At 37.3% G+C, this 11,061-nt stretch overlaps 1 protein-coding gene across 3 annotated transcripts; it reads right to left on the bottom strand.

The window, feature by feature from the left end:
• Positions 1-1,433: 1,433 nt before the first annotated feature.
• On the bottom strand, positions 1,434-4,011 carry LOC113274760 (F-box/kelch-repeat protein At3g06240-like). 3 transcript variants are annotated; one of them, XR_003323199.1, is made up of 3 exons: positions 2,755-4,011; positions 2,400-2,585; positions 1,434-2,195 (listed from the first exon to the last, which is right to left on the bottom strand). XR_003323199.1 is itself a non-coding variant. In XM_026524150.1 (2 exons), the coding sequence occupies exon 1, from the start codon at positions 3,978-3,980 to the stop codon at positions 2,793-2,795; it is 1,188 nt and encodes a 395-aa protein (XP_026379935.1). In that variant the 5' UTR covers positions 3,981-4,011; the 3' UTR covers positions 1,434-2,585; positions 2,755-2,792. The 3 variants fall into 3 exon arrangements, 1 of the variants encoding a protein (XP_026379935.1); XR_003323200.1 differs by having other exon boundaries at positions 2,425-2,585; XM_026524150.1 differs by having other exon boundaries at positions 1,434-2,585.
• Between the last annotated feature and the right edge of the window lie 7,050 nt (positions 4,012-11,061).

The raw sequence follows: 11,061 nt of genomic DNA, 5'->3' as shown, positions 1-11,061 counted from the left end.
CGGATGGGAAAACAACTAAGAAAAAATTTGTTCTCCCACATCCGGTCATCCAGTGACCTTATGGATCATCCACAAGGAACCCCTCAAATTTGAGGAGTATATCTAGCCTTCATAAAAATGTGGATGATAAACTCACCCATAGTAACATTTTTTGTTCCATAAAATATAGACCATCACAAAGATAGGAGTGATTTTTTCTTTCATAGCAATTGCCCTTAGACTTAAGCCCGGTACGAAAAACTAATCAAGTCCCTCGTGTGGTCCCGTACGAGATTTCTGGCTCTGCCACCGGTTATTTACCTAAACTAGTCATTACCCGTTGAAGAAAAAAAAGAACTGAGATACGACCGAAATTTAAAATAAAATAAACAAGGAAGAAAAATAAAACGTAAGACATACATGATGCTTTTGTTCTAAAACTCAAGTTCTAACTTGAAATCATTATTGTTGCCTTTTACCGAGATTCTTCACAATTTGGTTCCATCCCATCTTTTTAAAAGATTAACTTGTTAATCGCCCTTTGACTACAAATTTCCTCCCTGTGAACCTCACTGTAAAGACCATAAAATCTTAAGAGCTTTAAGAACAATTTGCTTATAGAAATTATTCTAAAATTGTATACTCAAATTGATTTATGACTGTTTTGTTTGGGTCTTTAGCGAAACGAGACTTGCCACTAGCAAATCATTAGTCTGAATAAATCAAATTTACAAACCCATGATTTTTTTTTTCCCATGATTGATTTAGGGATTTACTAGTACCAGTGGGAGCTTACCATTCCAGAATTCTAGTGGTTAGCATTATTCTGATTTAGAAATGTTTGTCATTTGCAAATGATGTTTGATTTGGGCTCAACTTCCTGTGTTTTTAGTTTGCACCCAGAAGGCCAGAACTAAAGACAGAGGAGTCAGGAGTGAAGCAAACAGTGGAGCCGGCTAGTGGCGTAAGGGACAAATGGCTGATGATGGCCTACCAAGGTTTTCAAATACTTTTTAGACCCCTGAACCTGGAGGCTTCATTATCACCCTTTGAATGCAACTTACTACTGCTAGCAATAGAAGCCCCATTTTTTTCACATTGCACCAACAATTTGCATTTCTGATATTCGAAGTAAAAAGCTAAAGACCTAAGTAGAACCAGGGATCAAAAGACGAAAATCTATCGGGAGAATCAGATATAACTCCAACACAAAGAAACCATACGAACCAGAACACACGGCATCATACCATCATTCTTCACTACCACCAAATCCAGTGCTAGTCTTCTGCCATCTCTATGAAAGTACAAGGGTATACGGCGTCAGCCATAACCAATTAACCACCCTTCATTTAACATCTCTATGAAAGTACCGGAAAATTGCAAGGAAAAAATGTAGAATTGAGGAAACATTGGAAGAAATGGCTTTCCAATCAAAACAAGAAATGGTTTCTTAATTTTAACCAGAATAAAGAACTATGCAAAAAAATTGGCAGTCATACACATGACACAACTACTTCAGCATCAAGTACCACCTGCAGCTCACAACACCCAAAGAGCAAATCCTGCCATAAGCCTATATCCAATTTGGGGAACTGACAAAAAGAAGATTTACAATAAGAAGAAAGAGGGGAATTCCCCAGGCTAAGCGCAAAAGCTGAATTTCCTTTTCTGTAGGCCTCATTTCTTTACTATTACAGTGTAAATGGTAACAGAAACAAGAAAAAGTACAGTTGATGATTCTTAATACGCAAAGATCCAGCTAGAAACTGACATAAGACCATTCTAAAGTTTTCTTTGAATGCAACTGACTATCATTACTAGCAGTAGAATCCCCATATTTTCACACTGCACCAACAATTTGCATTCCTGAAAACCTAAAGACTTGAGTGGAACCAGGGATCAAAAGAGGAAAATTTAATTCGAGAGAATCAGAGGGAATTCCAGCGCAAAATAACCATATGAACCAGAATATATAACGTCAGACCATCATTCTAGAACTAACTCCTAGTTCCTCCCGTTTCCAACAGAATCATCACCAGCACCATATCCACTGCTACTAGCCATACCACCTTCACAACACCACCATATCCCCCCTATGGCCCTACCCACACCACAGACAGCGTACACAGGGTATACGGCGTCCACCATAACCCCCACTACCTTCAGGGAGTGGACCACATCCCCACCACCACCAGCAGATTTTTTATTCAACATTTCTGTGAAAGCACGGGAAAATTGCAATTAATAAATATAGATTTGAGGAAACTTACAGAGAAATGGTTTCGCAAATTTAACCAGAATAAAGAGCTAAATGCAAAAACATTAGCACTCATACATAAACCGAAACAGCTACTTTGTGTTTATAATTAACAATTTATCACAATATGAATCAGAAAGCAAATAATTTCCATAAAACCTACCAGCATACTTTCATTGAATTCATACCATGAATAGAACCTGCTATTTCACGGTGGTAAAGCTACCAGCATCAGGTTTGCAATATGCATGCATATCAAGCAAATCTGTTCTGTTGCATTAACCTAAAATCTGTAGGCGGACAAACAGAGAGCCTTAACCCCATGACACAGTATATGCCTACCAACGAGCTGCTCAAAATGAAATTCAAACATTAAATATTATAGGACAAAAGCAACACAAAGCAATAAGAAACCTATTACATCTTTCCTATTCACCTTAACTTTCTTTTAACTGAACTGCAGGGCTCTAATAATTATGGTAAAAAGATTAGAGAGTGTCCAAGATGGGATAATTTACCTCAATATTTGTCCCTTAGGCCTCTTCACATAAGTACCCTAGTTGAGTGAAACCAGGCTATCGACGTAACTCATAGGATGAGTCACCATCATAGTATCGATACGGACTCGAAATGTGTTCCTTTGAAAAAAAGTACTCACCTCTCCAACTCTTCCATTCATTGGGTCCCATAAAACAAAACCGTCGTGGGTATACATCAAAACCTCACCATGTTTAAGTGACATCACCGGCACACAGAAAGGATAACGGGTGATTGGTGTTTGAGTAGTGGTGAATTGTTTAGTCCAAGATTCTCTCGCTCCATATTCCTGCATTACCCAAACTTCAGCTTGAACCAGCTTCGTGTCAACTAAAACTAAACTAAGGCAATCTCCCAGTACTCCAACCTTCTTAAACAATCTCGTGTTGCTATCTTCTGGATACATGATACTTTTTTCTGGCAATTGCACGTCCATGAGTTTCTCATTACTAATATCAAAAGAGACTATATTATTGGGATTATCATGCTTCCACAGATTGCTTACCCAATGAAGTGCTCCATTGAGAAAAACACCGCCAAATGCTACATGCCTTGGATAATTGTAAGGAAAGATATGAACAGTTTTTGACGAATGCAATCCAAATGTATATACTTCAACTTTACAGTAATCAGATTTTTGATACTCCGCAATTCTTACCATCTTGTAATCTCCAGTTTTGCTATCATAACCAAATCCGGCTCTAGACGAATGCTTGGGATTGATATGAAAATCACAATGCTGTATTTCTTTATATTTAGTTGTTGGGTTCCAAATACAAATGCTAATCTCTGTATCAGTAGAGATATAGAAGCAAAACAGACCATTACAAGCACCCAAAATCCTAATTTCCATACCCTCCTTGTATTCAAATGGGTAATCCATGAGAATAGCTTCATTACCTAAATACTCACATGATAAATCTGGTGTTGATGTAATTGAAGAATAATCTATTGAGTACATCAAAGGCTTACCAGTAACCGATTCCTTATCAATAAACATGAGCTTATGATTGTTCTTATTCCGAATACTAAGATGAAGATGATTATTGATAAATTTAGGGCTAGAAATTAGATTAAACCAGAGTTTGCATACACACTTACAAGACAAGATTGATCTCACTGGTAATTTCAGAATGATTTCCACTTGAATTTCTTCCGGAAGTCTTGAAATAAACACAGCTGCCATCTCCTTCTTGAAGGGAATCATTTCGATTTGGGGTTTTCACTTCACTTTTCGAAAAGAGGTAAGCATAGATGTATTTCATTTCAGAAGGTTTACAAATGAGTCTCAGTTGAAAGTTTCAGTCAACGATGTCAGACTTTTCGGTCATGGCACATCAAGGTTTACAAATGAGTCTCGTTGAAATTTTTTTTTTCTTTTTTTTTTGAAGGGCTCGTTGAAAATGATTACTATGTATTGTTCATTCACAAAAAATATTAGGATTTATAAAGGGGATACCATTCCTATTAGGGGCCGATACCGTTTCAGCGATCCAACGGTAATGATCGGTGAGATCTTTTTGTCCTGTATGAAACGGTGTCAGCTCTTAGTAGGACTGGTGTTCCCGTATATAAATCGTGAAAATATTGATTATAAACGGAATTCATTACATTATTGTGGTACTGAAGTATAGAGTAAGAGAATCTCCAATGAATTTTGTTGGCCCTGTTGGGTAGGGCTGCACAAAACCGAACCGGAACCGAAAACAGAAACCGAAGATTTTAAACCGAACCGAAACCATATTCTTATGGTTTATTAATGGTTGTCAGTTTCAGATAACCGACAGTATTGGTTTCGGTTTCGGTTTATCTCAAAACCGAACCAAAAACCAATTGGTTAACCGAATAATAGTGACTATAGGATTAAATGATTTTAGACCGTGGATGGGGATATTTCACCCTAATAACTTACTTCACTCGACTACTCGAGTCTTCCCAAAATCTTCTCTTCTTTCATTCTTCTTCCCTTTCTATTTATAAATTACGATTAAATTGCTAGAAAAAATGCTAAATGTAGACTTGCTTTTTATAAAGCACTGGCACATTATTGTTTATAAATCATTCGGTTATCCAAAAATCGTCTGATTTTTAACAAAACCGAGTAGAAACCGAAACCAATGAAACCGAATAGGCTATATGGTTTCATTGGTTTTCATTATTGGAAAACCGAGTACTTTGGTTTCGGTTTAGGTTTTGCCGAAAACTGATAAAAACCGAATCATGCGCAGCCGTACTGTTGGGTATCCTATGTGGTTGGTGTAGATAGACATTCTTTTTGAATATGACTCAAAAATACCTATAACAGGACTTTGGGAAAAATTATCTCTAATGCTAGTATGGATGGCCATGGGGGAAGTACGTCATTCCCAGTCACTGCCATGTTCGTAAAAAAAATACCCATATCCGTCTTATTGTCCACATGAATTGGGACTGGGCGGGTATGGGGAATACCCCATATGGGAAGGGTTTTCCAAGGGTTAATGATGTAGTGCACGAGATGGCCTTATTATGTTGGCATGAAGAAAAGGAGCGTCAAGCACGCGCTCTTAACTAATATTGGTTGTTTAGCTTAGTTTGTTATGTTTTAGGTTATTTTTAACTAGAGAATAAGGATTACTTCCCAGCTTTTGGCAGGAACTTATGTTCCCATTATTTGGTTAGATTTTCTAATATTATTATCTTTATTTATTTAGATTTTAGGGATCTTCTTCTTTATTTTCTAGGCTTTGACAAGGAAATTTGTAATCCTTTTGATGGTATTTTTCAATGATGTTGTAGTAAGATGATTCGTTCACTCAGACTTGTTGAAATTGTTTTTAGGATTAATAAAGGAAAAACACTAAAAATATACAAATTATGTCACAAGATGAAGAGACGCTGAGACGCGGGATTCCACTACTTTTCATATTGTTATGGTTCAGTCATTAACTCTAGACAATATAGCTCAAACAAAAGAAGTTGTGACTCTAACTCTTTGCCAAAAATATATTTCGTAAAATATTATTTGTAAATTAAAAGCATGACGCATCTAAAGTATTTAGAACTAAGCATGCGACATCTAAAAAAATAACAAATAATTAATAGAAAACATAAAGCAATTAAATCTATGCAAAAAGTCAATAAAAGAATTAATTAATTTACCACAATCATGAAAAGTTGCTTCCTTCGTTGTCCCAGTGATGGGGTCTAGCTCCGCATGGTGAAAACACACTCAAAGGAATTTTTCATTGCTCAAAAAGGTGTTTACAAGGAGAAAATGGAGAAATAATTCAAAATCGGATTTGTAACAATTATATTTGTTTTGTTACAAACCAGAGAACTACGACCCACAGTATGTGTCACTGATACTGTTTCTCTAAGAGTGCTGCCGCTGTGTCGCAATAACTGTAGCAAAATAAGACTGCTGCCGCTGTGTCGCAAAGTTTGTAGCAAAATAAGACTGCTCAGTGTGGGTCTTATGTTCTTCATGTTCTTCATCAGCAGCAGCAGCAGAAAAATGGCAGCTCTGCAACTCGTGATTTCTTCATTTAGTAGCCTCCAAAACTTCCCCAACCTCTCCACACTCTCTCATAACCCTCAGCACCCTTTATACACTCTCCAGAATCAAAAATACTCGCCAATAACTCCGAATAATCTTCATTACTCGATAATATTCTTCACTGCCAGTCACGAGATTTCTTCCCTTTTTACAGCTTCTCACGCGTCTGTATCCATCCAACATACTCTTAACAGACTCATACACGTCATAAAATAGGATATACATGCTCTGACCTCGTGCAATCTTTCCAAGAATAAAGAAAATCCCGAGAATAACTCATGGGGATATATGATGCTCTGTTTTCTTCCAATCAGTGATACAACCGTACTTTTACGAGTCTAAGAGGATTACCATCCCTGTTTGCGGTTAGAAGGCCCAAACCAAGCTAAAACTTCGATTGAATTTCACCAGAAACTTTCCAAACCAAATCCAGAATATTTTCCCGTGAACACGCAACTCTGTTTCCTTCTCATCGATTATCTGGTCCAAATGGATTGATTTTGAATATCACACCACGTTTGTTAAGCCCATATGAACAAATCCAATCAAATTCATCCGTTTAGTCTCACTGAAACGAGCTCAAATCACAACCCTAATTTCGACAGCTGAAGGTTGGTTTTTCCCGCCGGTTTTCACAATTCAAATGAAGAAGAAAGGGTATCCCCCTAACCAAACTGGGGGTGCGACTAGCAGGTGCCCAACTGAGGTGCCCCTTAGTAATTGAGGTGCCCCTTAACCAACGGTGAGAGTCCGAATAACACTTGTCCTCCAAGGGTGCCCCGGGCAACTTTTCGAGCCAAAACTTCCAAAAATATTTATTTCCAAAAAATACCTACAAACGCACAAAACACCATAATAAGGACGAAAACGAGTACTAACAATACGAAACATTGAGGACAAATTAGACATATAAATGCGTCTATCAAATACCCCCAAACTTATTATTTGCTAGTCCTCGAGCAAAACTAATAAAAAATAAAACCGAGTTAATCTCGGAAGGGTTTACCAGATGTGTACCCACAAAATCATTACTCCTACTTAGTTACAAGTATCCAAAGAGCTATGAGGACATACATATTCTCAACCTATCTCCAAGTAACTAGAATGCTAGATAAATTAAAGGTGCCAGCTCTAAAGCTGACTAAAGAAAAGGGGAGACACATCCGCAACACTGCTAGATAAAGAGATATCCACTACACAGCTAGATAAACATTGTAAGATGCGTCCGCTGATTTACAGCTGGATAAGATTAGGAGAGAGATAAAGATGAGAGGGACATCTGCTACACAGCTGGACTAATTACGTGTGATGAGTTAAACCAGTGCTAGAAAGATCTTGTGCCATATTGAAAGCGGACTAACAAAGCAACCAAATGTATCTTTCTTCGACTCTCTCATAGTGCTCAGTAGAAACAACGTCTTCTTCGGTCTTCAACTGTTAATGATAAACTATCGAACCTCATAGAACCTTGCTAATTAACTCTTCTCTTCGATTTCTTGCTTGACTTATAAATTTCTACTTCCCTTTGTCCTTATTGAACAAAACGTAACGATGATTTTTTTCATTTCATTTTTTTTTTCAACACAAAAATAACAAGACAAAAATTTAAATGGCCATGATAGAAAGACTTTAGAACTTGGATCTTCGCAACTTGTGATGTCTTGGTATCATGAACTTCAAAAACTTATATCATTTGCTCTTATAACTTTTTGTAACTAAGTCTTCAACTTTGATTTTTTTTTTTTTTGAATTATTCTTTTCTATTGTTGCTTCTAAACCTTAAACGTCTTCAACTTTCTTCATAAATTTTGATGTCGCTCTGCTTGTTGATGATGATAAGTTTCTACTGAGAGAGAGTCGTAATCCAGTAACTAAGATTACATTGTGAGGTTGCTTTGTCTTGCTGGCATTTCCTGACCTACTTTCCTATCCATCATGGATGGTTAGGTCCATCACGGTTACCCTCTAAAAGGAACAAGTTCTCTCCTGAATTTCAAGGATCTCAATGTCTTTTTCTCTAATGTCTCAATAGATTGTTATCTCTAGCATTCCAATTTCTATCTTTTCGGTGAGAAACAATATGTAAACTTAGCTGACCGGATACCATGTGACACTAGAAGTTTAAAAAATGCGACTAAAATACCCCCAAACTTAAATCTAACATTGTCCTCAATGTTCTAAAGATGAAATTAAAAGCATGAACAAGGAGAAACTGTTACCACTTGAAGCAAAAGAGATAAGGAAACATATTACCGTGTCGCAAGAATATTGGGTTACCTCCCAAGAAGTGCTAAGTTTAAAGTCTTCAGCCAGACATTGGAAGAATTAGTCACCTCATAGAATCATATAGAAGTAGCCGGAATAACTGTGGGTCATCTGAATCAAAAAGTATTACCCACAAGAAGAGGAAACTGCAACAAACCAAAAAGATAACGAACATACCCTTGTTTAAGACAACTACATCTAGTTGTGGCTCAGGTTCAGGTTCTATAACTGGGTATAGATAACATGTTTTCATCGGTTGGATTTCCTCAAAGCTAAGATCCGGTTCAGGTATTAGAGTCTGGAAAAACTCAACTAAGAACTTAGAAGCACATAACAACAACCTAAATAACTGGGGGTCCTCTAAGTCAATCAGATTTGACTCACACAGCTGACCACAATGAAATAGGTGGTCTTCCTTAAGAAAATGTGTCGACCCTAATATCCTAAAGGGATTAGGTTTAGTCTCAAAACTCAATAACCGACACATCTTAAAATCAAAAGTTCCCACAATTGGAAGAAAAGTTTTTGGTGGGAAAACAAAGTAAATCTTGGTATCATAACCTGGGTTAACCACATCAACCAGAGGATGGGTTTCTAACAACTGAGCTTCTTTCTGGACATCATTAGGTTCGGGAAAACGTGTATGAAGATAATCTTTTAAGATGGTTGAGTTACAAATGTCAATTCCTACAGGAGGGTACTTTCTAAGAGCTAAAGCACACGGAGAATGATAATCACCCCCAAACTTAGAGTTTTCTGTGTCGCTAGAAAGAATAGTCACAACTTCCCTAATTTCTAGGTCATCAGATTCCTGGAAATGGTCAATAGATTCTTCTAAGTTCGGTTCATCCTCACTCATTTCTACGAGTTTATCATCTTCTAAGACTAGTGTTTCTAAATCTTGCATTTCTAGCAAACTAATCCTTCGTGACAACAAACTTCCTCGGTTATGTTGTTACTGGTGAAGCCGCCTATTCGGACAGGAAAGTAACAGTATTCTCAGGGTAGACTCTTTCCTCTAAACCATCATCACAATCATATAAAGGATTATCAGAGAAAGTTTCATATAAAGGCTCATCAACTAAGGTTTTAATCATAGTTACCTCCTCCGATTCACTGATAGGCACATTAAATAATGGATTATCCAATATACTGCAGGCTAAAGGATCATGAACTACATCGTCTAAAATGGTGGTATCTCTAGTCAAATCTTCATCCTTTTGAATAGGTGAATAATTATTAAAATTATTTGGATTTGTACTAGAAACAACACTATTATTATAAAGCTCAATCGGAGTAACAAATTCCTGATCACTATGCCTACATATTTCCTGTTCTTCATCAATACTATCCTCATCATAATCATCAATATAATAACATGAAAATGATCGAACCTTATCAAAACAAGTAGTGTTACCAATTCTAACCTCGTCATCTTGATTATGTGAATAAAAACTATCCTTATTTTCGAGGGTGGTATTGGGAAAACTACACTGGAAATTAAGACTATCCTGAGCAAGTTTTTCCACAATCCTATTTGTATTCTCAGTAAATTGCTTGAGGGTCTCTTCTAGAGATAACTTAGTTGACCGCTCTACGGACTCTTCTGGGAGAAGAATATTATAAGTATCTTTCATAAATAACTTCCGTGCTGACTCATTGAAACTCTTGAGAGACTCTTCTAGAGAAATAGAAGGATTGTTTTGCTCGTATGACCTGTGGGTATGTAGATAGTAATTGGGCTCAAAATGGTATGGACCATAACCTTCAAAGGTTTCGCGTTCCCAATCACTATTCACACTATGGTCATAAAAAGGATAATGTCTAAGCTGCTCAGTCGGATACTCATTGTATTGGCTATTATAATACCAGTTCGACATCCTAACTGCAAGGGAATTCTAAACAAACACAAAGAAGGCTGACTCGACCACAACAAGCCTATTTTATCTAGCAAACAAAAAGCATGATGGCTCCACTTAGATTGTTTCGAGACCAGCTTCTAATCCTTCGAAAGGGAATTCGTTACAATTTGAGCAAACCCCTCTGGAATCAATCCGAGTCAAAGTAAGTTGAATAGAGGCGAGGGAAGCTGCATAGAGCTTTGATACCCAAGGCCTCACCGCATTACAAGGCGGCGCAGTAACGCATTCAATTCACAGAAACCATCATGAACTTTGAAGTATCCTTAAAAGAGTAACCAATATTTTTCGAATGACTTTCCTATTAAGCTCGTTACTCTATCGGTCTCGTTCTAGTCCAAATTTTAAGGTTTAGGTTCGCGTAGGTTACGTGTTTCTAAGGCGGGCAAGAAGGAAACAGTGGTAAAATCCGATTCCTTATCTTGATTTGGCCAGGCCTTGCCCTTTACTAGAAAATTAAATCCGATTTCAGGTCCTCAACATATAAGCATACAAAATCATCCAGTAAACCCGCTGACAGGGGATTCGCGGGTGTTTAGGATTCTTACCTCCCGTTCCAGACGGGG

This window comes from Papaver somniferum, chromosome 4 (assembly GCF_003573695.1).
Source record: "Papaver somniferum cultivar HN1 chromosome 4, ASM357369v1, whole genome shotgun sequence".
Taxonomy (NCBI): domain Eukaryota; kingdom Viridiplantae; phylum Streptophyta; class Magnoliopsida; order Ranunculales; family Papaveraceae; genus Papaver; species Papaver somniferum.
The sequence above is the reverse complement of the archived record's forward strand: the minus strand, read 5'-3'. Positions and strand labels throughout refer to the sequence as shown.